Consider the following 25218-nt stretch of genomic DNA (forward strand, 5'->3'; position numbering starts at 1 on the left):
CATGCAAACCACAAGGTGTGTACACATTCAGGAGGCACGTCATACTACCTACAATACAACCGCCGGGGACCAAGAACTACAGCATGAAAGTCTCAACTTTGAAGATTAATACAATTTACATGTCCTATGAAAATCCGCCTTGGTGAAACTCTCAAAAATAAACCAAACGTCAGTTCTCTATGATTTGAACAGAACCCTGCTAGATGTAAATGCCGAGAGAGAAAACAATGAAGATGCCGTGCCCTAATACTCCGCGTATGTGATGGTCGATTAATTTGAGCTGTCAAAAAAAAAAAACAATAACAAGGAAAAGAACAAGGCTAGTGCTACATGGAGCGAGTAATGTTGGGCCCCGTTCCAACGCCGGTCAAGGTCCTCACGAACCAGTGCAGCCAGCTCTCCGTCTCGAGCTGCGTCTTGAGCTCGTCGGCGCGCTTCTCCACGTCCACCACCTGACGCTCGAAATGGACGATACCCTCCTCCACTTCGTGGACTTTGGACACGAGCGCGTTGATCTCGTACTCGAGCTGCGCCACCATTGTATCTAGCTCCTTGATGCTGAGCTGGAGGCTGTGCTGCTCGTCCGCGACGATGCCCTCAGAGTCCATATGCACGCGCTCGCACGCTTCGTTGAGCTGTCGGCAGTGCGCCTGCAGCTCTGACAGATCCTTGCTGTACCGCTCATCGAGCGCTTCCACTAGCTTGATTTTGTCGCCAACCCAAGGGCCTACACTGTTGACCATCACATCGACTTGCTGGGCCAGTAGGGCTAGAACCTCTGTCTGCGCGGCTGCAGCGCCGGCATTTTCATCAATTGGGTCACTAATCGGAATGATTTCTTCCCAATCAAGTATAGCCTCCTCAGCATCGCTGAAGGACAAGCGTCTTGGATACCGGTTCTCATTCAGCGCGCGATGAGCTGCCGAGGCCTGGTTGGGAGAGCTATGTCGACGACACAGTTTCAAGTACTTTTGGCCGCCGGTCCTTTCGGATTCTAGCAATGGCCCTTCAAAGTCAGCTTCTTCAACCGCTGAGCGGACTGCGGAGGGTGCCCGTGACAACACGTCATCGCGGACTTCTGCGCCGATCACTTCGAGGTGCTCGGTATCAGGACCGCTGGACGCGTCTCTCAGCTGGAGCTTGCTCTGAGAAAATGCTGCGTCTGCAGAAGCTGGTTCCAAGGCGGTGCCCTGCAACCCGCGTAGCGCATCCGGATCTCCGCGACGAAGTGCTGCGAGGTATTCTTCCGGCTTTTCTTTCCAAGTGAAAGCCCTGCCCACTGTAGCAGGCCCACTCATGACGCCGGAGCTGCGCGTATTGTCCAGGCTAATGCCCATATTCAAGCTCTGTATATGCTCGGGTAAATCATCTCTGTTAGAGCTGGATGGCCATCGTCCATGTCCCCTTCGGCTGCCCCCAACGGCATCTTTGATGCGACCCAGACCAGACTTGGCATTTCCTGCCACACTCTTGAAAACAGTCATGCGGCTACTGTCACGATCGCCAAAGCTGTCGTAGGTGGCACCTGTGCCTACCCTGCTTGGCGGCGCAGACTGAAGCTCTTCTGACCGTCCGAAAACGGCTTCATCCTCTGCTTGTGGCGCAGCGGCTGTGCGTGACGCATGATTGGATAAGTCGCTCCGTCCGAAAAACAGACCGCCGAGTTCGTGATCTAAATCCCGCGACCCTAGCGGAGCCCTGCGCTGTTTCCCATGCCACAGCCACTTTGATTGCTCACCGTAGGCCAGCTTGATAAATCTGTCTAGATCCAACGTTTCCACGTCGGCAAGACCGCCTTTGTCTTTGCCAGAAACCATGTCCATGACAATCTCGCCTCGCTTGCCACCGATGCCGGTCACTGTGGAGTTGACGGCTTTCTGAACACCCCAGCCTTCACCGGCTGCAGCTTTGGCAGTCGAATTATGAAGGCGAAAGAGGGTTTGCCTATCCAGCCGGCGAGTTTTACCTAGCTTCTGCGCTTTTTGAAAGTAGGAAATGCCCCGTTTTGTGCTTTCAATGTCGAAAACATCTTTTGACACTGGAGCACCCTGCCAGCTAAGGCGATTCCTGGCACCCATGAGCATGCCAAGCAGCGCCGCAACAGTCGAGGGACCGAGGATACCATCAGAGGGCTCATAGTTGTAATGCTCGGCGCCAATCTCTGTCCACCAGTCGCTAATTGCGGCTTCGGTGACGTCGCACAACAGGCCATCGATATATTCGGGGTCTAGCTTGTCGAACATGTACAAGGCAACCTGGCAGAGCTTGACAAGTTCTGTGACGGACTGCATGAATGGAATGCGTTCAGACGTCTTGTATAGCTGGTGAAATTTCGATCGAGTCGCTTCGGGCGGCTCTGTCAGAGTAAGACCTGACCGGCCAGCACATCCTAGGCGTTTGAGGTCCTCATTGACAATGAATGTTTGCCGATGTCTTCGGATGTCGCCGTCGGGGACCGGTATGACGGTCAAGGACGAAGGAAAGTTGCTGAGGTTTGTGACTAGCAACTGGCCCATGCCGGTCTCCTTGGGACGTGCATGATACTGGTTGGCGGCCTTGAAATAGAGCTGCAACCTGGCAGACCACAGTGTGCTGTCTTGGGGTATAGCGAGAATACCGGCCGATATTCGATCCTTGTCGTCGCCCGTATGCGTGGCTACTACTAGAGTAGGTGATTTTCGAGAACACGCCCACTGCTCGACTAGATAGAGCTCGTAGCCGGAGAGGAAGGTTTGTCGTTCAACAAGAGAAACGTACGGTTCATTTTGGAGAAACCTGAAGAGGGGGCGAGGGTTACAAATCAGAATTCCTGACCTATGTCACCGGCAAGGGAAAAGGCGCAGGGGCATGGCATTTTGATGCAACGTACCTGAAGGCCACAGGATCAGGAAAGATGACATGTCTCCTGGGAGTAACGGCGGTTGCCAGCGCTTGGGCCGTCGCATCCTGGATCTGTGCATCTGTAGACTGATTCGGGACATGGCGAGCGGCAGCTCGAGAAGTTCTGCGCTCGATAACTCTTGGGGGTGCAGAAGGCTCCTGGTGGTGGCGACGGTCGGCCGGCATGGGCATCATGAAGGACATGCGGTGAAGAGAAAAAGCCTCGCAGGCGGACGGCAGGCTATAGCGACATTTTCGAGCGGTGCAATCAATCTGCTGTAAAGACGGCGCAGGCTTGATGGTTGAGGCGGGTGAGTGTCACACCAAGCCAAGTGCGGGAGTGGCATGTGATGTAATAATTGGGAGCTTGTGAGGGCGGGCGAAACCAACCAAGTACTTTTAGCTACTGACCTACACATGAACGGCATTGGCGTTTTGGTGCAGGACAAGCGGCGCCGGAGCCGGCACTTGCCGACCAGCCTTGGGACCTTGCCCAGGTACCTACGTCGGTAGGTACCTACTTACAAACCTATAGTACCTTACATGCTTACCTACCCTACCTACCTACTTATATTACTTACCTACCTTTAGGTACCTAGGTACTCAATCACTGAAGTATCTTAAGTATTAGGTTCGAAATGATGCTGCCGCGTCACTACTTACCTGGGCAGGTACTTACAGCACCACCTCAACGCACTGTCAACGCCGCCCGGTGCACCGCCGCGAGTCACTGTAACTACTTACTTACTGACGGATTACTTATGAGATAAGTACTGATAAGACTTCCCGAGCATCTACTTACATAGCGGGATAATTGCACAAAACGAGGCGCTCCCATGCACCAGACGCTGTGCCACCACACAAAGGGCTGGTAAATCGGGATACAAGTAGCGTTGTTATAGAATCACAATCCAAATCTCAGTTTTCTCGAAAAGGTAGGCCGAAAAATGGACTGCATCTGGGAACCGGAATCCAGCGCTGCTCGCACTCTCCAAGCCCGCTCTCGCCAGACCGGCACCTCTTAGCTGCATAGCGGTGGTGGAGCCTGCCTGCCTGCCTGAGCCCTGATGAGCCTCGACCAGCTCCAGCAAGCCTTCAGTCTCCGTGCCAGTGTCGCTGCGCTGCAAGCTAGACCCAGTTGTGTCGTCAACACACCCAAAGCCCGAGCTCTTCTGCTGCTGCGCTGCTGCGTCACGTAGTGCGTACATCCCGAGTTTCTTCTGCATGGGCTATGCTGTGACGTAGGCCGGATTTCAGAATACATCAAAAAGTCGGCCACACCCCCCTCAAGGGAATCACGACTGCCGAACTCTGACTGACTCCCCCCTCGACCATTGTCTGTTCCCGCCCGCCGCCACCCGAGATAGCAGCCATGGCGGACGACAACGCCTCGCCCTTTGGGCCGCTCTTGCTAGAGCTGGCCAGGATGAGAAAATCAAATCTCTCTTCCGCCATAGACGACGTCGACAAAATAATCGATCTATTAAGCGCTGCTCGCGAGCAGGTAGCGGCCGGTACGAAATGGGTCATGTCACTGGCCCCAGGATGAAGACTGACTACTTCGACAGAGGACGATAGCCACAGAACAATGATGGCACTCACGACACTGCAAAACCCCGTCAAATCTCGGCTCGAGGCGATAAATACAGATTTAAAAGATGTCAATAAAGCTCAAAAAGGATTCGGCAAGGCCTTGGATAAGGTACGGCACGCACAATACACCTGCCCGACCGACAATCTCCACGAAGCCATGTATAAACTGACGCTCCTCGTAGGCTCTCCCGCACCGCGATCTGCCCATGGAAACAGACGCCATGGCCGACCAGTCCGCCCTTATAAACCGAGCCATTGCCATGCATCTCCTCCGAGAAGGCCAGTTCTCTGTAGCATCGACGTTTGTGCGAGAGGCACGCGACAATCCTCTCGACGCCCAACACTTGTCACGGCAGACGCCCACACCATCGCAGGTCGACGCTGATGGCGACGACGACATGGATGGGCCCCAAGTGCACGGCGACGACGATGACGACGACGAAGACGACGGCGACGACGGCGATAGCTTTGAAAGCATAACAGCACAGCTCGACGGCCGGCACAGCGGGCTGCAGCAAAAGTTTGCCGAAATGTACAGTATTCTGAGCGAGCTGCGCGGCCGCAACCTTTCGCCGGCTATCCGCTGGGCGCATGACAACAACGCCCGTCTCGAGGCCAAAGGCAGCAACCTCGAGTTCGAGCTATGCAAGCTGCAGTACGTGTGGCTGTTCAAGGGCCCCCACGTCAACGGCCTCCCTGACGACGGCCGCAACGGCCATGCGGGCGCGCTGCTCTATGCCCGACAGCACTTTGGCCGCTTCCAGGCGCGGCATCTCCGCGAGATCCAGCAGCTGTGTTGCGCCATGGTCTTTGCGCCAAACCTCGAGGCGTCGCCCTACCGCCGCATCTTTGAGATTCACTCAGCCTTTGAGGACGTGTCGGCTTCCTTTACCCGCGAGTTCTGCTCCCTGCTTGGCCTAGCTGCCGAGTCGCCGCTCTACGTGGCAGTGACAGCCGGCGCCATCGCACTGCCCCGCCTCATCAAGTACACGACGTACATGCGCGAGAAGAAGACGGAGTGGACCACAGAGAACGAGCTCGCCTTCGAAACGCCGCTGCCGCCCTCTATGATCTACCACCCCATCTTCGTCTGCCCCGTCAGCAAGGAGCAAACCACCGAGACTAACCCGCCCATGCTGTTGCCGTGTGGACACGTCATATGCAATGACAGCCTCAAAAACATTGCCAAGGGCTCGCGGTGCAAGTGCCCATACTGCCCGACCGAGGGCCACATTAAGGATGCCATTCGAATCACGCTATGACCGCGGTGCTGGCAAAATAAAGAAAGCAACCAAACCAAACCAACCCCAAAATAAAAAAAAATAGAAAATAAAGAGCTGACGAAGCAAGACGTGGTATCAGGGAAACATTGGCATTAGTTGGGCGTTTTTCTTCATCTTTCTTTTCTTTTCTGAGCGGCTGGGTATGAAGGTGCAGCATGTATTGACAGGCAGAGGCATGATTTTCCTGTTTGGCAGACGAAATACTGACGATTCTAGTCGCGATTCTTGTGTGGTAGCGTCCAGACTCATGCCGTTATTCATATTTCTGTGCCTTGTTCTTTGGGTTTTCTATGGAACGGATCGGGGAGTTTGCTGGAGTTTTCTTGCTTATCATCATGAATTCGAGGAAAGGTCAAAGCTGTCGAAGGAACCTTTTAGTTGGAAAACGAGACTGATTTCAAACATGTGTGTTACTTCAATCACATGTGTGTTGCTTCATTTTCATGTGCGTTGATCCAATTTGAATACCGCCTGGTGCCTCACTCTTTTCAGGCATGCAATGTTGATTCTCACGCTCACTGTTGACCAAGATTCAGCAAAAGTCATCGTATAAAAGTAATATGTACTGGTAAAGAATGAAATTTTAGCAGGATGGTTCCTCAGCTAAACGGTACTAGATATTCTATATTGTGCAGCGCTTCATGTTTATAAAACAACTTTTGGGCATTTCCAAAAGCATATCCTGTTCTCTCCCATCTTTTTTTTCTTGAAAAAAGAGTTGGAGGGCGACACGAAAGACAAAAGAAAATAGAGAAGAAAGAAGAAAGAAGACGCAAAGAAAAGAAGAGCAGGAAAAAAAAAGTGTTCATGTGATCTATGTCCAGTTTTCTCCTCCAGATGAAACACCAGAAAAAAGAAAGAAGATGCGAAATAATGTAAAGGGATATAGGCTCGCAAGCCGTTGGGATATCATTTTTCTTTTGTTTGTGACCGGTTCACACACCATGAACCACAAAGCAGATGCCGGACGCAAGAGCCCGCTCGAGATCTAGGATCGCTTCGTTGCGGCCAGTGTTGAAGAACAAGTCGAAAATAACGAAGGTGGGGGGGATCGCATTCCAGTCGTCATGTCGTCACGCAAGTTTCTCTTTATACACTTCCATCCGTGCTGATGGAAAGTCCTGGAATCCATGTCCAGGATCTAGTCAATGGTCATACGGTTAGGGACAGCCGCTTTGACGTCATTCAGACTAAATGACATGGCGTCGGGGCTCTCCTCGACTCGTTTGCTCGACTGAAGATGGGGCTTGAGGCCAGAGCCGAAGTTGCGCATGCAGATTATGCCGTTGACAATGGTGAGGATGATGAGCAAGATAGTAATGACAGCAAAGGCAGTCAAAGACTTTCGAACGGCAATATACAACTCCTTGTAGCCGGGTTGGTAGATGCGAACGAGCTTGAAAACGAAGTAAACAAGACCGCCGACATACGTGACCAGTATGATGGCCATGCCCGTCTTGTTCTCCTTTTTGGTGAAGAAGGCAGCGGCTAAGAGTATGGCAATGGTGACGGGGATGGAGGCGACGGTGACGGCGAATTCGGGATCAGACTTTTTGGCGACCACGACGACGAACTGGATAATGAAGCCGAGGAAGAAGAAGAAATCGAATTTGAGTAGGGCAATGTAAACCTGGGTTCGTTTGTTAGTGTTTAGCAGGATGTGAGTAATAAGGCGAGAAAACTAACTTGATAGTGGAGGAAGCGCTTCTTCATTCGGTAGTCCGCGCCGATGTTCTTGAGAATGTCCCAGGCAAATTCCTGATAGAGCCTCCAGGCGCAAAAGGCCATGCAAATTGTGGCGAGAGCAATGATGGCAGGAATGGCGACTAGGAACGCCTTGATGTCGTCCCAGAGTTCATGGGAGCTGATTTCTGGATCGAGAGCATTGAACTTGGCGAGGACAGAAACCGCCATTTGGATCTGGTCGATCTGAATAGCCGTGTAGACGAGTAAAGCCAGGTTGGCGATGCAGACGCCAATGACTTGAATCGTGTTCTTCATGCGAAGAGCATCCCACACGATGACGAGTTCGTAGAGGAAACCAAAGATGAAGAGAGTGAGAAACGTGGGAATGGTGAGGTATTGCGACTGTACGCGGGGTTCGTCGACGTGGGCGCCAAGACTGAGCTGGAATTTTCCAAAGACGTAGCTGAGATGTGATTGCGTTGTTAGCTAACAAGTCAAGGAGGAAGAGAAGGGGGAGAAGGGGAAGAAGAAGAAGGAGGAGGAGGAAGAGGAGGAAGATGAGGAAAAGGAGGAAGAGGAGGAAGAGGAGAAAGAGGCGGCGGCATTCCAACATACGCTTCGAAGCCGAGACAGATGATGGCCTGGAGACCAGTAACACCCATAAAGGCAGCGGGCCATTTGCGCTTGAGAAAACCAAAGTTGTCGCGGTGCGTGCTGACGGCGTGACTGGAGGTGAGGCCTTCGCGGCCAGCGTAGCCCTGGTGGAAGTCGTCGCCTACCATGTTTGCGTTTTCGGCGTAGTTGGGCTGGGCGAGCGAAGGTTGGGTGTAGGGCCCGTTGGGATAGTTTTGCGTGTAGGCGTCGGGATAAGCCTGGTTGGGACTGTAGTTTTCCTGGTACTGCAGGCCGTGCTCAGCGAAGCCTGGATCCGCGCCGAGTAACGACTTGCGGGACTCGAGCCTGGTAGCCACCATGGCCGGCGAGGAGAGAATCGGCTAGGAACCGCAAACTGAGAGTGAAGATGGGAGAGACAAGAACGACGGTGACCTATGGGTGGATGGACCGAGAATGTGAGAAGAGCGCTGAAGGTGTCGAGCCGAGAGTTTTGACTATCGAGGTGGAGGAGAAGAAGAAGAAGTGACGGTTTGCCGGTAGGGTAGGTATATCGACAGGGCGGATACGAGGTGGCAGTGCGTGGAGCGAGAGGCTGTAGTAATAGGAAATGGGGTCGTAATGTGAAAGAAGCGAATGACTTTGCGTAGATGGAGTACCGATAGGGAACTGATCAAGGTCGACGGTCGGTAAGAATGATGGTGGTGAGTAGTGAAGAATTGTTATTGAGGTGAGATGATGAAACGAAGAGGGAGGGGGCCGGACAGGATGATGTGGTTGGATTTTGCGACGGGTCTTTTGAGGTGGCTGTCGGCTCAGCGATTTATTTAGCAAGTACTGAGTAGGTAGGTAGGTAGGTAGGTCGAGATGGCAACAAGGGGTAAAAATGTCGAGAGACGCGGTGGAAAAAAGCCCAAAACAATAATGAATAAAATTGTTTTTCTTTTCAAAAAAAGAAAACAAGAGAAAAACAAGGCAAAAAGAGAGAAAAGAGGGACTAGAGCTGTGGGAGGGAACCGGAGAGGCAGACAGAATGCCTGGACGAGGCCAAGGCGGGTGAGGCAGATACTCAGTACTAGAGAGACAGCGACAAAGACAGGAGAAGCAAGCAAAGGGCCACAATTGCAGGGGGTGGCAGGCTAGGACGACAGGATTGCAGGGGTCCTGCGGCTGGTTGAAACTGGGGGCGACCTTTTTAGCGGGTTCGGCTGGTTTGGCGGGTTTTGGGGGGAGGGGCAGGCTACTACCTCCAGTAGAAGTGCTCGATGAAGCCAACTGCCAGCAGCAAGAAGAGCCTAAAAACGCCAGCGAGCGGCGGGGCGGGCTGAATGGAGTGCTAACTTGCTTGTGCGTGTACTTGCTGACGGCAATGCTTCAGGTAAGTCGCTGCCAAGATAAGAAACTACTTGAAATTATCCTACGTATGCACTTGGGCACTGAGAGCAACTGGTATTCGCAAGGTACCTAGGTTATCAGGTACAATAGTACTGAGCAAAGGTGCAGCAGCCTCTGCATAAGTAGTTAGGTGGTCAGTAAGTACCTCAAAGTAAGTAGTGTGCTGAGCTGGTAAGCAGGTGGCAGGCAGCCCGTTTGCCAACTCACAGTTCGGTTCGGGTACCTGCGCTGACCGAGTTCATCTGGCCCATCTGCGGGTATTTTTTTTTTGGCCAATACATCACAATCGTACCGCGTCTCGTATTCCCGGTCCTCTTTCATTGCTCAGCGGCGTGCATGTGCATGCCAACCCTAGGCCGGGCCATTATTCAACCCCCTCCATATATTATTACATGGTGGGGTGTGGGCATGGCAGTGCCAGTCCTGACTCCTAGGTACCTTTACATGTTCCTGCCGGGCCTTTTTAACTACGTAAGTAACTTACCTACCTCAACTACTTATGCAAGTACTCCGTATCTGAATACCTACTAACTTACTGAGTACAGCTTCCCGCTTATGACCGATCCAGGCAGGTTGCGGAGTGCTCAGCAAGTATTTGTATTTTGCTCTACATACTGGTTACGGCGAGGCTTTTTATTAGTGGGTTTCTGGCAAGGCTGGCTGGCTGGCTGGTGGTTGGCTGGCTGGTGCTCCATTCCTGCACCTCACTGGTAGTAGGTACTACTTACTTACCTGCGCTGCCTGCCTCATCCAAGGTACACAGGCACATGGGCAGCTACAGGTAGGAAACGTATTAAAGGTAGTACTCATCAGTTCGGTTCCGCCGACACCACACACTGAGACCAAGTCAAACAGTCGATACCGTCGATCAACAATGCAACAGCCTGTCCAGCCCGTCCCTCGCCCGGCCGTCGTGGCTCGAGCTACCAATACTTAACAAGGCACAGACAGTTACATCCGTTGTCTTGTCGCCAGCCGATGCCAGCCATGCAGAATCTGCCTAGCCTGCCTGCCTGCCAACCTGCCTGCCATCCAGTGTGTCTGCCACACTACGGGAGTACCAGAATCACACTGCACGTCCTCCCCGCCTCCCTTTGGCATCTTGTCCTTTGCACGCTGCTCCCGATTCTCATGGTCCGTTCTCGCCTCTCCTCGTATAATAATCACCTCCCACTAAACTCGGCTGGTTGTTCAAAACTACTCTCGTTGTCATGGTCATGGCTGATGCTGCCTACCTCTGGCTCGGACCAGGGCCACTATAACCAACCCCGTGAGAGGCATCGAAAGAACGTACGGGACAGGTGTCGGGCGCATCGATGCAACTCCTGCATGCATTGCCCGACTTGCTTTTGCGGACGGCTTCTCCTTGAATCAATGACATCAGCCGTTACCTATGCCAACCGCTGGTGACGCCTTGGACAGCCTCTTTCCGCCTGCTGCTGCAACAACAAGACACAGCCTTCATTCTGTGCAAGTCGCATTTCATGTATTCAAACAAGATTCATTTTCAAATACCAAAAAACTCGACCGGACACGCCGCCGACCGCCATCGATGCGGATTAAGCAAGTTACTGATAGTTGGCGCGTCGCGTAGCACCTCGGTCTGAAACGCTCTCACGAATGCGCATCCCTTGCGTTTCGGCCCATCTCTGAAACCAAATGTAGCACTCCATCTGCCGATGAGAATTGGGCTGCCCGGAAAAAAAAAGGCGAGACTTCACAGGAAAGGCGGAGAGCCAAGAAAAAAGAAAGAAAGAAAGAGAAGGAAGGCAAGACATGCTCTCTTCTGCTCCGAACAAGCGTTTTTGGTCATTTGTTGACTGCGTGGCCTTCCCTTGATAATCGTCTCCCTTTCACTTTTGCCAGTACGCGTTGATGAAACATACTGGGCTCATAGATATTTCATCCTTAGTTCCGGTGAGGTCGCCGAACTTGAGGCTTGCATACTTGAACTGGCTATGCTACGAGTCAAGCTGGATCTGTGTCTGATCAAGTCGCAAATGACTGCGGCTTATTGCATTGATAAGCAGCAGCTTGCCGGCCGGTCAGCTCACCTCGGTCGTGTCAATTTAAAAAAACAGAGCCACTGTACGGATTAATAGAACAACAAATAGGTCCATCGTACCACTCTTGGAAGCCTGGATGTCTGGGGGGACCAAGCTGTAGCGAGATACGAGGTCCAGCCTACACGCGCAAGGGCCTTTATCCGTGGTTATATGCAAATGAGCTTGCCATACTTAGTATAAGTACTCAGTTTGCGGTGCTCCAAGAATAGATCTGCTGAGCAAGGGCTAAACCAGCACATAATCTTCAGCTTTCCCCCTGCGACTGATCGCCCGCGCAAGCACACAGCCCCTCCTCCTTTTCTGATACACTGACTGTCCACGAAAGGAAAAAAAAACAGTACTGAGCAGCTGCGCTTTAACCGTCTTGTATCCTCAAAATCGACGGCAACGGCGCTTGGGCGGCGCATCCAACCCCCACATCGGTCCATGGCGACATCCCGTGGAGGCGGTGCGCGCGCCACGGCAGCACCCGCAATCACGCCATGATCAGAATCTCTTGAACAATAAACCCTCGCACAGAGAGCTGGTCCCGGACAGTCTCAAAGTCTCGCTGTTCCAGCATGGATGTCAAATCCATTGCCATTATTGGCGCCGGTTCCGCCGGCCTCGCCGCTGCCAAGTAAGTAGCGCCGTGCGCTCCCGCGCAAGCCCTCCTCCTCCTCCCCCCGGCACCGTCCCCATACCTTGTGCCGGTCTTATCTGACCCGGGGGGCGGCACACGCGAGCCAGGTATCTCGTCGCAGAGAAGAAATTCTCCCAGATCGACGTGTACGAGCAGCGGACCGCCACCGGCGGCGTCTGGAACACGAGCCGCGCCAACCTGGAGCCGGGCTTCTCCGTCCCGCGCACGATACCGACCTCGGAGCACGAGTATGCGGTCGTGGAAACGGATCCCGCTGCCGCCGAGGGCGGCGCCCGCCGCGTGGAGCTCGTCTCTCCCGTCTACGACAACCTGGAGACCAACATCCCGCACGGCCTCATGAGCTACACGGACCTCGCGTTCCCGGCAGGCACGGCGCTGTTTCCGGAGCACCGCGTCGTGCTCGCGTACATTCAGCAGTACGGCCGCGACGTCGAGCACCTCGTCGCCTTTGGGACGCAGGTCCGGGACGTGCGCAAGACGGCCGCCGAGGACGGGACGCTCGGCTGGCGGGTGGAGGCAAAGGACTTGAAGTCCGGCGCCGTGTCCGTCAAGCGCTACGATGCCGTTGTGGTGGCGAGCGGACACTACAGCGACCCGTTTGTGCCGGACATACCCGGTCTCGCCGATTTTGAGACGGCGAACCCCGGCAGTATCACCCATTCCAAGTTCTACCGTCGACCGGAGCAGTTTACTGGCAAGGTATGTGCGAAGATAGCAGACATTTTCCCTTGCCCCTGTAGAAGCTTTCCTGCTAACAACAACGCTCTCTCTCCCCGTTAGTAGAAAGTCCTCGTCGTCGGCAACTCGGCGTCTGGGATCGACATCAGTCACCAGATCGCCACCACCGCACAGCTCCCGGTGCTCATCTCCGAAAAGGACCCTCCTGATGCCCCTGCCGGCGGCGCATCCGGCGCCTCCCTGCCCGCGCCCACCAGCTGGTCGTGCCACGTAGGGCAGGTCGCGGAGCTGCTCCCCGCGACGCGCTCCGTACGCTTCACCTCGGGCCGCGTCGAGGAGGCCGTCGACGCCGTCGTCTTCTGCACCGGCTACCACTACTCGTTCCCGTTCCTGGGATCGCTCGCGCCGGCCGTCGCGAGCCCGGACGGCACCTACGCGGACCACCTGTGGGAGCACGTGCTGTACGCCCCGGACCCGACGCTCGCCGTGCTCGTCGTCCCCAAGCGCGTCGTGCCATTCCCGCTCGCCGAGGCGCAAATGGCCGTCGTCGCGCGCGCGTGGGCCGGCCGGCTCGACCTGCCGGCGCGGCCCCAACGCGACGACTGGGTGAGGCGCCGCGTCGCCGAGAGCCCGGCGGGGGCCCGCCACACGCTGGCGTACCCCCAGGACGCCGACTACATCAACCGCCTGCATGAGCTGAGCGCCGGCGCGCGGCCAGACGCGGCCGGCCGCGGGCTCGACAACGGCGGCGCCGGCAAGCGGCCCCCGTACTGGGGCGAGGAGACGCGCTGGGTGCGCTCGCAAATCTTTGCCATCAAGGTCGCGAGCCGCGAGCTGGGCGATCGTCGCAGGGAGTGCAAGACCCTTGCGGATCTCGGCTTCGACTTTCACACGACGAGGTAAGGGGGCAAGTCCGCATTGGACACCAGGAATAGATGGAACAGTCATAGACGAAAGCATAGGCTATACAAAGAAGCGACAGAGCGTGGTTCATAGTTTATTTAGAATTTTTTTGAAATTTCTTTTTTTCAATGACGAATTAAGCTTGCTCAGCTATGCGTAAATGTGATGAAAGCGGTGATTTTATTTATTTCGTTTACATGCTGTTAAGAGAAAAGGTCAGTCACTTGTTCATCACAACAAAATCTACGCTGCAATACATACCGCTCAACAGGTGTCAGGCCAAGAATAGCCATGCCGTTGTAGAGGACAACACGGGCAGAATTGTAGAGGGCCAGGCGAGCCTTCATGACCTCGGGCTCGCTGCCGACGATGCGGAGATGGTTGTAGCTGGTGCTGAGGGTGTGGGTGAGCTTGAAGAGGTAGGTGAGGATGGTGGTGGGCTCGAGCGTCTTGAGGACGTTCTGGACAACGTCGGGCCACTGGGCAATGACGCGGAGCAGGTTGATGGCCATGGGCTCGGTAAGGAGCGACAAGTCGGCGGCGGCAATATCCTCGTCCGAGAGCTCCGCGCGGCGCTGGATCGAGCACAGACGAGCATGGGCGTACTGGAGGTACGGGCCCGTGTCGCCCTCGAAGCTGGTCATGCGGGACAGATCAAAGGTGTAGTTGTTGATGCGCTTTCCGTTCATGTCCTGCACCATGACTGACGAGATGCCAAGCTTGTCGGCAATCTGCTCAGGGTCCTCCACCTGGGAATACTTGTCTTCGTTCTTCTTCATGACCTCGTGCATGTGCTCGCCGACGTCGCGGAGGATATCGTTGAGGAACTTGACGGTGCCCTTGCGGGTGCTCATGCCGAGGACGAGACCAAAGTTGACGTGCTGGCACTTGTCGGCAATGTCGTCGCGCCCCATCATGCGGACAATCTTGAAGAACTGCTTGACATGGAGGTCCTGCTCCGAGGCAATGACGTAAATCATCTTGTCAAACTTGTAGCGCTCATAACGGTTGATGAGCTCAGAAATGTCACGAGTGAGGTAGAGGGCGGTGCCGTCCTTCTTGCGAAGAATGGCCTTGCCGAGGGTCTTGCCCTCCTTTCCAGGAACGCTCTTGGTAAAGTCCATGAGAAGAGCGCCACGGTCTTCATGGGCCAGGCCCATCTCCTTGAGCTTGGCGGCGGCCTGCTGCATTTCGTCCTCGGAAACCTTGCTCTCACCCGAGTACTCGTCAAAGTGGATGTTGAGACGGGCGTAGGTCTGCTTGTATCGCTCGATGCTGTAGTCGCGGAAACGTTTCCACAGAGCAATGGCCTGCTCGTCGCCCTCTGTCATCTTCTTGAAGTAGCTGCGTGCTTTTTCGTCAACACCATTGTCGAGAATGCTCTGGGCCTCGTCCTCCTTGCCCTCCGCCTTGAGATCCTCGGCCTTTTGCTTCTCATCGGCAACCTCCTTGCTGATCTTGACGTAGACGGTGAAGAGATGGTTGATGGGGTCCTTGACAAGCTCTTCCTCGCTGCCGTACTTTTCAAAGCCAAGAGCAAGGACACCGTACTGCTTACCCCAGTCACCAAGGTAGTTGACAGTGGTGACGTCCCAGCCGGCGCTTCGGTAGAGGTTGGCGAGAAAGCCGCCGATGATGGTGCTTCGCAAATGACCGGCGTGGAAAGGTTTGGCGATGTTGGGGCTGGAGAACTCGATGACAATCTTTTGGCGGCCCTTGGAGGGGTCGTTTTGGTCGCGGAGGCCGTTGGCGGGGTTGGAGCCAAAGTCGTTCTTATGCTGGAGAGCCATGGGAATGACAGTCTTGGCCATAGGCTCGGGCTTGAAGAAGAAGGAGAGGAAGGCGCCATTGTGGACGGGCTTTTCGACGAGGGGAGACTCGGGCCACTGAAGAGGCATGTGTTAGAGGCAAAGGGACACGAGGTAGAGAAGCAGGATCAAAAGGACTCACTTTTTCAAGCCATTGCTTGCCGAGGTCGTCGGGCTTGCCCTTGATGCGAAGGGCGGGAATGGCGAGCATCAAGTCACCCTTGTCGAGGGTGGCGGTCCATTGCAGGACCGGGTAGATGACGCTCTTGTCGGCGCCGGTGATGTCGCTGAGGATGGAGGTGATGTGGGCTCGGTAGATGTCGACGGGGTTGATGTCGGGAAAGCAGTTGGGCAGCTTGTCAATCAACGGCAGATGATTAAACTGCCTAGCCAGGTTGTCAAAGGAAGCGTCGGCCGCCATGGTCAGGGTTGTGGGCGGTGTTGGTCGCGCAGCGTGCAGATGGCGATGGCGGGGTTGGAAGCGGGCGATGCGACGAGGGGCAACGACGACGAGGGGCCAAGAAAAGGGAGCAACCGGCGCTCTACGAAGCGAAGAAGTAAGGAGACAAGATGGAAGCGCGAGAGCTTTCATAAACCCGGATCACAAAAGTGACGCGGGGTGTCTGGGAATAAATGAATAAAAGTAACAAAGGTCGAAAGAAGAAAAAAAAAAAAGAGAAAAGAATGACGGCGTTGGCACTTTGGTGGGATGTGACTATTTTTTTTTTCTCTTCTCCAGTTAGCGGAGACACTGTGAGAGCTGGTCCAGCCAGCCAGTCACAGTCGCAGTCACAGTCGCAGTCACAGCAAGCAATTGGTGCTGATGAGTGAGTGACTCAATGGCGGCGCCCGAAGCCGGCCAGCCCAGGAGCGGCGGACAAGCGAGTTGGCAGGATGCCTGGTCGGTAGCTATCAAGAGAGAGGTTGCGCGCCTGTTGCACGTTGGTACTGGTCAAGGTGCTTGACTCTGGATAAACTGCCAGCCCCTTGTGTGTATTTGCGAGGTTGTTGACCATTGTCCGTTTCGCCTTGACATTGCGCGCGCACCAGCGCCAGTTGCTGGTTGCTGGGTGGCTCGATGTAGTTATAGTGGAGACGATGAGAGACCCTGTATTAATCCGACAAGCTGGCAGGCTGGCCGACAGGGTAAGAGAGTCGAGACGAGAGTCGAGACTGGAAGAATAGACTGAAATAAAGAACTAAAAAACTAATAGACTAGAATACACCATGACATAAATATATTTCTCTTTTCAGATTTTCGTCAACCACATACAAAGTACGGAGTAGTTGCCTGGGATTGCTGCGAAACCACTTACACGTGATAGTTTGCTGATGGCACTGGAAAAGCGGCATCGAATCGCTACTCCGAGTACCGATTACTCGGGCCTCATTGCCGCTGTTGCATCATCGGAGAAACCTCTGCGAGGCAACTCGGCCGAGTTTCTGGTTCAGCCCGGACTTTGAATACACTGAGCTTTCTCCGGTCTGCAATGACAGGCTCGTATGGCACCTGTCCCTTTTATTAGCTAGCTACTATTTAGTTAGTTAATACTCAGTAAGTAGAGAGCGGATCCCGGTAGCCCGCTTCCCGACGCCCCCGGGGTTGCGCCCCCATTGCTCTCCCTAATAATTTACTTATCGCCTTGGTCAGCCAAAAGGGTCTCGCTGCCAGCAACACCAGCACATTCTGCTTTACTTGTTCCTCCTTCTCGTCTACTTGTCTATCCGATATACCCCCATAGTTTTTGCGTCAATTGATACCCCAGAGCCCTCGACATGCCCTCCACCGCGTCTTTCCCGCCGCCAAAGGGCTTCCTGTCCTACCCAGATGCCGAGGAGATCACCTCGCCCAAATACGAGCCGCGCAAAGACGCCAATCCCGTCCTCTCTGGCTTGCCACTCGTCGTCGCCTCGAGTCTGTATGTTGCGTCCTCTGAACAAATCTGTGCCCTCGGGCGGTCGCTGACCCTTGGTTGACATTGCCAACGCCAGCCTTACTCACTCTTCCTTCTTGGCCAAACTCTTTTACAACAACGCCGGCTTGCAAAAGATCAAGGACCTACCTTTCCTCGACGAGGTTCCATACACCTTTCATGTGAGTTCTCGTGTGTAGTGTGATTTTTTTTCCACAGACTCTACCTTTGGCTCGAACCGTGACTCACCCCATGTGCAGCCTCTTGTAATTCCACTTGGAGACAATGCCCCCATGGTTGAGCTAGGGGACGCTCAACTCAACCCCCAAAACAGAGGAGACACGCATCACTATACTGCCAGTGACTACCACGCCATGTATAAATCAGGCCAAGTCACTCCTCTGCAAGTCGCCCAGACTCTCCTATCTCTGACCAGCAGATACGCCAAGGAGTCCTCCGTATACCAAGATGCTTGGGCCGATTCTCACGGTGCTGATCAGCTCGCTCTCGACGCAGCCAAGGCGTCTACCGAGCGATGGGCGACGGGCAAGCCCCTCGGCATATTAGATGGTGTCCCAATAGGCGTCAAGGATGACCTCTCGGTGAAAGGGTACATTGATCACGACGGCATGGCTTATAAGAAAGGTGTTCCATTCTTCAAGCCAGCGGAAGAGACCGTATGGCCCGTGCAGGCACTTCAAGATGCCGGCGCCGTCGTCATTGGAAAGAACAGAATGCATGAGCTGGGATCAGGTGAGACTCCCCGGGAGCCTATTCGGCGTCTTTATGCTAACAACATTGCGCAGATACCAACGGTCTAAACGTGAGTCCGGGTTGAATGTGTCACTAAATGTTGGAGATGGAGCTAACCATGTACAACAACAGCCTCACCAAGGAACTCCCACGAATCATCTCAACAACCAATACTACCCCGGCGGCTCGTCTTCCGGCGCTGGCTCCTCACTTGGCGCAGGAGTCATCCCAATCGCCGTGGGAACCGACGCCGGTGGCAGCGTCCGTTTCCCGGCCGTGTACAACGGCGTGTACGGCTTGAAGCCGACCCACCACCGCACCCTCGAGATGAACAGCACCATGTGCGTTTCCGGCCCCATGGCCGCCAACGTGGCCGACCTGACCATTGCCTACCGCATCATGTCGCAGCCCGACCCCAAGACGTCCATCCAGAGCAGGTTCGCCGTGTCACGGCCGCCGGCCGCGGGCGCCAACAAGTACGTCGGCGTCGATCGCGCCTGGTGGAGTGCGTCGGACCCCCGTGTCGTCAGCGCCTGCAACAAGGCCCTCGACCACTTCACGTCGCTCGGCTACGAGCTGGTGGACATTACCATTCCCTACATTGACGAGGCGCAGACCGCGCACGGGGGCGTCACGATTGCCGAGATGACCGAGGCCGCCCGCCGCCGGGGCGGCGACAAGACGAGCTGGACCAGCCTCGTCGGCCCCGTCAACAGACTGGTGCTGGCCCTGGGGCTGGAGACCAACGCCGCCGACCTCCTCAAGTTCAACTCGATGCGGACGCTCATCATGCGACACATGGCGTGGCTGTTCCAGAAATACCCCGGACTCCTCGTCCTGACCCCGACCGCGCCGTTCCTGGGCTGGGAGAAGAAGGCCTCCCACGCCAAGCACGGCGTCAGCGACGGCGACAAGACGTTCCTCAGCATGATCTACGTGTTCCTCGCCAACATTGCCGGCCTCCCAGCGCTGACGGCGCCAATCGCCTACGCCGACCCTGACCAGGGCGAGGGCAAGGTGTGCATCGGCATGATGGCCACGGGCGAATGGGGCGCTGAGGAGGCTCTCCTTTCCTGGGCGGCGGATGCGGAGACGTACCTGCACGACGTCTATCCTGAAGGACGCAGAAGACCCAAGACTTGGGTCGACGTGCTAGGTCTGGCAGCAAAGCAAGGCACACCTGAGTAGAGCAGTGGCCGAGCCTGGCAGAACGCATTTATGATGGACAACTTTGCTAGCTATCCGCACTCTTATTCAGCATGCATTATATCGTCACATCTTGTTTCATGTATTGGATTTCGACATGGAATCATCGTCTTATTAAAACTTTTTTTTTGTCGGGTACTGCGGCATTATTTTGTCATGTACAGTGTATTTCATTTATTTAATGAACTGCTGGGCCATGTTGGCGAGGCCACCGAGGCCGCCACCACTCTGCTGCATCTGCGACTTGAAGTAAAGCTTCATGGCAACCTCGGCAGCCTTCTGGATGACGGAACCCTTGTCGGCATTGTTTGCGACGCTGCCGTCGGCCGCCTTGGAGTCGAAAAGCTAGATTGTAATGATGTGGTTAGCCCCTTCCTGTTCGTTGCCATTCTGTCCTTGAAGATCAGGAAGATGATTTACCTTGCTGGCTTCACCCATGGCGAGGCTGACAAAGTCGTTCTTGTTGCCGCCCTCTTCCTTACCACCAGAGGTGAACTTCTTGAGGGCCTGCATGGCCGCGGCGGTACCCATAGCGTTGACGCTGGAGTTGCTGTCGCCCTTGTTGTATACCTGGTCGTGCTTATCGGCGGCGTCTGAGAAAAGAAGCAAAGTTAATATCAGGACTCGTCTCGAATCTTTCTGTTCTTGTTTAATTTGAGCGTAAAGTACCCTTCTCGTCGACATCGCCGTTCTTCAGGTCATCCTCCTTGTGGGTAAGGGAGCTCAGGACGCTGCTGAAGAGGTCGGCGCCAGCATTGTTGCCTCCACCCTGGTGGTTGTCGCCACTGTTGTTGTTGTTGTTATTGTTGTTGCTGTTGTTGCTATTGTTGCTGTTGTTGTCTGGAAAGAAACATGTCAGTCGTTTTATCCAGTTTAGCTCTTTGCAAACGGCTTGCAGTTTCGCAAAAGATTATCGGCGGCGGTCGATGCTGATCTCAGCTCCGTCGCCTTGGGAGGAGCGGGTTTGCGCTAGCGAGGGACCGTAGCCCGATGAGGGGTAATCATAGCTCCATGAGCTCTGCCACTTACTCTTAGCAAGAAAGTCCTTGCCAGCGCTGATGAGGGAATCCATTTTGAGATAATTTGCAGAGGGTATCAATGTGAAGCAACAAGAGCACAGATCAATAAGCTAATGCTTGGGCAGACTGATGGTTCACAAAAGTTTATGGGGAGAAGAAGAGAGAGGAGCGAGCTGGGCAGGGCGGGGTGAGGAGGGGCACTTATTAGTATTGTATGAATACTTAGGGAGGGCCCTGATGAAGCTAATAGATCATTCATGCACGTTTCTCTACATCATAGCTGGTCAAACCTGTCCCCTGAGCTGCTGAAAAAAAAAAACGACCCGGTCCTGTATTAGCTTGGCAACGCTAGCACGGGAGAGGCGACGCATCAGGCGGGGTTGTCTCCTCGCTCGCACCGCCGGTGGATGGATCCCCGGCGAACCAATGAATGAGAGCTTGGAGCTCCAGCGTGTGATGGAAAAGGGCAGAGGGATACACTAACGGCAAACAAAGAGCTGCGAGGACTGCCAACAAGAGGGCCCGGCTGCGTCTCCTACAAAGCAGGGTAATAATATGTGGGCTTTGATGGGGAAGCGAGAGGTGACGACGCCCGAGGCGAGACTCGTTGATAGACCTCGCCAGTAGATGATAAAGAAGCCAGTTCTGTAATCATCCCAGGAGTTGGCATGCCAACCCGTGTGACTTTGATCTGTGTGCAAGTCACAGTTCCATGTGGCAGGCCATCGTGGAACCAGAATACAAGTACTTGAACCGCGTCGTGGTTCTCTATGAGCCTCTATACTTGAATGAATGCAACGGAGAAGGCTGCCCAACGTGGGGTCGTCAAACCTTGGCCCGCCGCAATCTACTTTGCAAAGCTAGTATCAACAATCCTGCCTCTAGCCAGATTGCATCGATGCAGTGCCCTTGACCAATGCGTAGCTTTCTCAAGCAGCCCGGACCAAGTGGTCAGCCATCAGCTAATAATAAACTCGGGCCCTGTATTCGGAACCGGGCCAAAGGGCGAGAGCAGACAGAGAGTAGTAGCCAATCCTAATGTGGTGTAACTAGCAGCCGCACATGTTACGAGCAGCTCTCTACGCTACAAGCAAGAAAGCAGGTGAATAAGCCTATTGAGAGCTGAGCTGCGACTTTGGCAGCAAGGACTCTGAGGATAGAGGAAAGGCTGGTTAAAGACTGCGCTCTGCCCGCCAACCTGGATCGAACGCACACCTCGGTGGTGGTTGGGTGGCGATGCGGACTGTGCATGACGGGCCTTGGGGTCTGCATCTGCCTGCAACAGGACAGGTTTCACTGTAATGGCACTACTATGAAGCGTTATTGGTGACAGCGCTGGCAACTGAGGCCATTCGGAACGACGCTCTATATTCGTCGCGGTGCCAGAAAACTCTCTCCTAAATTGGGCACCACAAGTGTTGTTGGGCTGCCGTTTCGCGCAACCGTGGGCGGCGCCGACGCCGACGATCGGCCGCTTGGCTCCGACTCTCGACTCTGCAAGCCTTTCTTACTGGGATTGAGCAGGCTCACTTTCGACTGTACCCCACCATGTCGGACGACTTGTAGCTTGTCCTCGAACAAAGCGTTTCTCCTTTTCCCCCAAATTAAAAAAAAAAACGCCAGAATTCTATTTTTTTGTGACGGGCTACGGCTACAGCTGTTGCAATTCTCATGTCTACGGATATAGAAAAGGAACGGATAGCCAGGCGACGCCGAGACAAGGTGCAGCTGTCGTGCAACCTGTGTCGCAAGAGGAAGCAAGTTGCTTGACCCAAGCGTGGACTTCACGTCGCAACAACGCTAACTCGTCGTCACGAAAATTAGACTGCGATGCAACCGCGTCCAGCCCTGCTGGAACTGCTCGTCGCGCGGTCTCGCCTCCTCGTGCACGTTCCCCGAGAACAGCGGCGTGCCCTCCGCGCCCGCCAGCACCGCCAAGGCATCCAGCTTCCAGGACCGCATCAACCACCTCGAGGGCCTCGTCGTGCAGCTCCTCCAGCAGGACAACCATTCCGAAAAGGCGCCGTCGTCGCCCCGGCTATGCGCGAAATGCTCCGGGCCTCTGGCTCTGGCGGACCAGCCTCGCCCGCCTCCCGACCCTGCGACCGGTGATGGCCCCCCGATGGCGGCCGCCACGCCTTCATCCACAACCGCGGTCGCGTCGCCGCCGCCGCCGCCGCCGCGATCGTCATCACACGGGCTCGACATAGGCAAGCTGACCATTGGCAGCGCCAAGAGCGCCTACGTCAGCAGCCCGCACTGGAGCGCGGTGCTCAGCGGCCTGTCGGAGCTCAAGAGCTTCTGGCCGGCGGCCGACGACGACGTCGACGTCGACGACGAGGGCGACGACTTTTTCCCCGGCGACCAGAGCGACAACCAATACTACAGGAGCGATTTCGATAGCCACGAGTCGCCGATGCAGGTGCCGACTGCGACGCCAGGAACGAGGCGCTTCCAGCTCCTGTTTGGTGGGCACCGAGCGCAATCACTCGAGGAAATTCTGCAGGCGATGCCGTCTCGGGAGGTTGTGGATCGGTTGGTCCTGTTGTACTTTAACAACATGATGCTGCCACGTACGCTTCAGATCTTTGACACGGTGTTTTTGGTCGAGATATTTGCTAACATGGCCTCACCTCTAGTTGCCGTCATACATTCGGGGAATTTCCTGGCCCAGGTATGAGGAGACGCAATATCACACCCCAAGATCTACATCAACCTATATCGGAACTAACACTCAACTCTTCTAGTATGAAAAGTTTTGGAAATCACCACACGAAACGCCAATACTCTGGATCGCCATGCTCCTCGGCATAATGAGCGTTGCCAGCCAAACCGAAGCAGCGTGGGCCCTCTACACCTACGGGCCTCCTCCGTCCGCTTCCGGCCGCCATCCGTCGACGGCGTCTCAACCGTCGCCGCAGCCGCTCTCGTCCCCGTTCCCGCTGCAGACGCCTCCGTACGTGGACCAGGTCGTGGCGTGCCTGATCCTCGGCGAGTACACCAAGGGCGGCGCGTACGCCATCGAGGCCCTGCTGCACTACCAGTTCATCGAGGTGACGAGCTCGGCCGACGTGCACGCCGACGCGTGGCTGCTCTCGGGCGTCGTGACGCGCCTCGCCTACCGCATGGGCTACCACCGCGACCCCTCGCACTTCCCGTCCCTCGGCGCCTTCGAGGGGGAGATGCGCCGCCGGCTGTGGATCACCGTGCACGCCATGGACACCATGATGTCGGCGCAGATGGGCCTGCCGCGGCTCATCAAGGCCGGCTCGGCCGACGTGCGCCTCCCGCGGAACCTGCACGACGCCGACATCGACCCGGGCTGCGCGGCGCTGCCCCCCGAGCGCCCCTGGGCGGACCCCACGCCGACGCTGCACCTCATCGTCAAGCACCGCCTCTTCGCCGTCATCGGCACCATCACCGACATGAACATGAGCGTCGGCCCCGAGTGCCCCGCGCCCACGATTGCGCGCGAGAAGGAGCTCACCCGCCTCATCCGCGACACGTACGACCAGATGCCCGACAAGTGCAAGTTCCACAGCATGCTGGGCTGCATCGCCGACAAGGCCGCCGACATCATCCACCGCATCGGCGCCGGCGCCCTGCTGCAAAAGGGCCTCATCGCCATCCACTGGCACCGCATGATGGCCCGCGACGCCCGCGACGAGGCCGAGCAGCTGCGCGGCGCCTCCCCCGCCGACCTGGCCCACGTCCGCCAGTCGTACGCCATGTGCGTCCGCGCCGCGCTCAAGGTCCTCGGCTTCCAGGCCACCGTGGAGAGCGAGTCCCGCCCCGGCGGCGGGCTGTTCCCGCAGCGCATCCAGGCGTCGTCGGTCATCAAGCACGAGTTTCTCATGAGCACCGTCCTGCTGTGCCGGCACATGTACCGCGTCGCGGCCGGCCCGTTTGGCTCACCGCTGCTGGACGTGGTCCTCGAGAGGGGCGGCGAGAGTCATGGTGGTAGTGGTGATGGTGATGGTGATGGCGCGAACGACGGTGCGGACGGCACGGCGCTTCCTGAGCCGCCGGTTGTCGAGGCAGCGCTGCGTCGCTCCCACAGCATCTGGCAGAGGGGAAGCGCCGTGTCTTCCGAGGCGAGACGCATCTCATCCATCCTCGACGCGCTGTTCAAGCGTCTGGGCGCCCAGTCTCCCGCTCAGACGGGCGAGCCAGTCTTGATGTCGTCGTCGCCGTTTGACGGCATTGACCCGGGGCTTGCCCTTCTCGACGAATTCGGACTTTTGCATCATTTACAGGATATGAATAACTGCTTCGATATTTAACATCACTTGCTTTTTGCAAAACCATTTCCCTTTATTATTATTTTTATTCAAGATACCCAGGTATGTGTATACTAAATATCTTATTAAAATGCTTCTTGTTGGGTTTCCTCAAGGGCTAGATCGTGTACTGTGCCACCTTTTGTTAAAAACTGGCAGAAGAAATCTTCGCAAAAGATAAATGTTGTTGAAAATCAATAGTCTCAGGCCGTGATTCGTATACGCCGGCCGTAAATTCGTAAGCATGCATCCAGGCACTACTTTGGTATAATGTAGTGTACACCAACGCAATAAAACAAGAGAAAAAAAAAGGATGCACCGATGCATCTTTTGCCAAATCATTGCGCCAAAACCCTGTCGCTTGTGTAATGGTTTTCATTTTCGCCCAAATAATGATAATCCTTTTTTAATTGTCGCTTTCGTTTGCCAATCCAATGGTGGCAGTAGTAGTCGCAGACGTCTGATCGTGGGATGGTCATGAATCGGAGTCATGTTGCTGT

General features: G+C 55.2%; 8 protein-coding genes across 8 annotated transcripts; 4 read left to right on the forward strand and 4 right to left on the reverse strand.

Annotated features, from left to right (window-relative positions):
- Positions 1-326: 326 nt before the first annotated feature.
- Positions 327-3084, reverse strand: V2A60_003316 (uncharacterized protein; the record flags this gene model as incomplete). Its single annotated transcript, XM_083254652.1, has 2 exons — positions 327-2775; positions 2870-3084. The coding sequence occupies 2 exons, from the start codon at positions 3082-3084 to the stop codon at positions 327-329; spliced, it is 2664 nt and encodes an 887-aa protein (XP_083110778.1).
- A 1168-nt stretch (positions 3085-4252) lies between these two features.
- Positions 4253-5735, forward strand: V2A60_003317 (ubiquitin-protein ligase RMD5; the record flags this gene model as incomplete). Its single annotated transcript, XM_083254653.1, has 3 exons — positions 4253-4394; positions 4449-4582; positions 4656-5735. 3 exons carry the CDS (start codon positions 4253-4255, stop codon positions 5733-5735), a joined length of 1356 nt encoding a protein of 451 aa, XP_083110779.1.
- Positions 5736-6897: 1162 nt separating this feature from the next.
- V2A60_003318 (uncharacterized protein) lies at positions 6898-8416 on the reverse strand (the record flags this gene model as incomplete). The annotated part of the gene is made up of 3 exons (XM_083254654.1): positions 6898-7386; positions 7443-7905; positions 8058-8416. 3 exons carry the CDS (start codon positions 8414-8416, stop codon positions 6898-6900), a joined length of 1311 nt encoding a protein of 436 aa, XP_083110780.1.
- Positions 8417-12075: 3659 nt separating this feature from the next.
- Positions 12076-13739, forward strand: V2A60_003319 (uncharacterized protein; the record flags this gene model as incomplete). Its single annotated transcript, XM_083254655.1, has 3 exons — positions 12076-12134; positions 12245-12857; positions 12942-13739. 3 exons carry the CDS (start codon positions 12076-12078, stop codon positions 13737-13739), a joined length of 1470 nt encoding a protein of 489 aa, XP_083110781.1.
- A 193-nt stretch (positions 13740-13932) lies between these two features.
- On the reverse strand, positions 13933-15968 carry V2A60_003320 (arginine--tRNA ligase; the record flags this gene model as incomplete). The annotated part of the gene is made up of 3 exons (XM_083254656.1): positions 13933-13939; positions 14001-15625; positions 15690-15968. 3 exons carry the CDS (start codon positions 15966-15968, stop codon positions 13933-13935), a joined length of 1911 nt encoding a protein of 636 aa, XP_083110782.1.
- Positions 15969-17323: 1355 nt separating this feature from the next.
- Positions 17324-19401, forward strand: V2A60_003321 (amidase signature domain-containing protein; the record flags this gene model as incomplete). The annotated part of the gene is made up of 5 exons (XM_083254657.1): positions 17324-17466; positions 17540-17642; positions 17721-18213; positions 18267-18283; positions 18346-19401. 5 exons carry the CDS (start codon positions 17324-17326, stop codon positions 19399-19401), a joined length of 1812 nt encoding a protein of 603 aa, XP_083110783.1.
- A 192-nt stretch (positions 19402-19593) lies between these two features.
- On the reverse strand, positions 19594-20491 carry V2A60_003322 (uncharacterized protein; the record flags this gene model as incomplete). The annotated part of the gene is made up of 4 exons (XM_083254658.1): positions 19594-19764; positions 19840-20012; positions 20089-20259; positions 20449-20491. 4 exons carry the CDS (start codon positions 20489-20491, stop codon positions 19594-19596), a joined length of 558 nt encoding a protein of 185 aa, XP_083110784.1.
- Positions 20492-21986: 1495 nt separating this feature from the next.
- On the forward strand, positions 21987-24721 carry V2A60_003323 (fungal specific transcription factor domain-containing protein; the record flags this gene model as incomplete). Its single annotated transcript, XM_083254659.1, has 4 exons — positions 21987-22000; positions 22263-23011; positions 23078-23112; positions 23186-24721. The coding sequence occupies 4 exons, from the start codon at positions 21987-21989 to the stop codon at positions 24719-24721; spliced, it is 2334 nt and encodes a 777-aa protein (XP_083110785.1).
- Positions 24722-25218: the final 497 nt, after the last annotated feature.

This window comes from Cordyceps javanica, chromosome 2, assembly GCF_051103115.1.
Source record: "Cordyceps javanica chromosome 2, complete sequence".
Classification (NCBI taxonomy): Eukaryota; Fungi; Ascomycota; class Sordariomycetes; order Hypocreales; family Cordycipitaceae; genus Cordyceps; species Cordyceps javanica.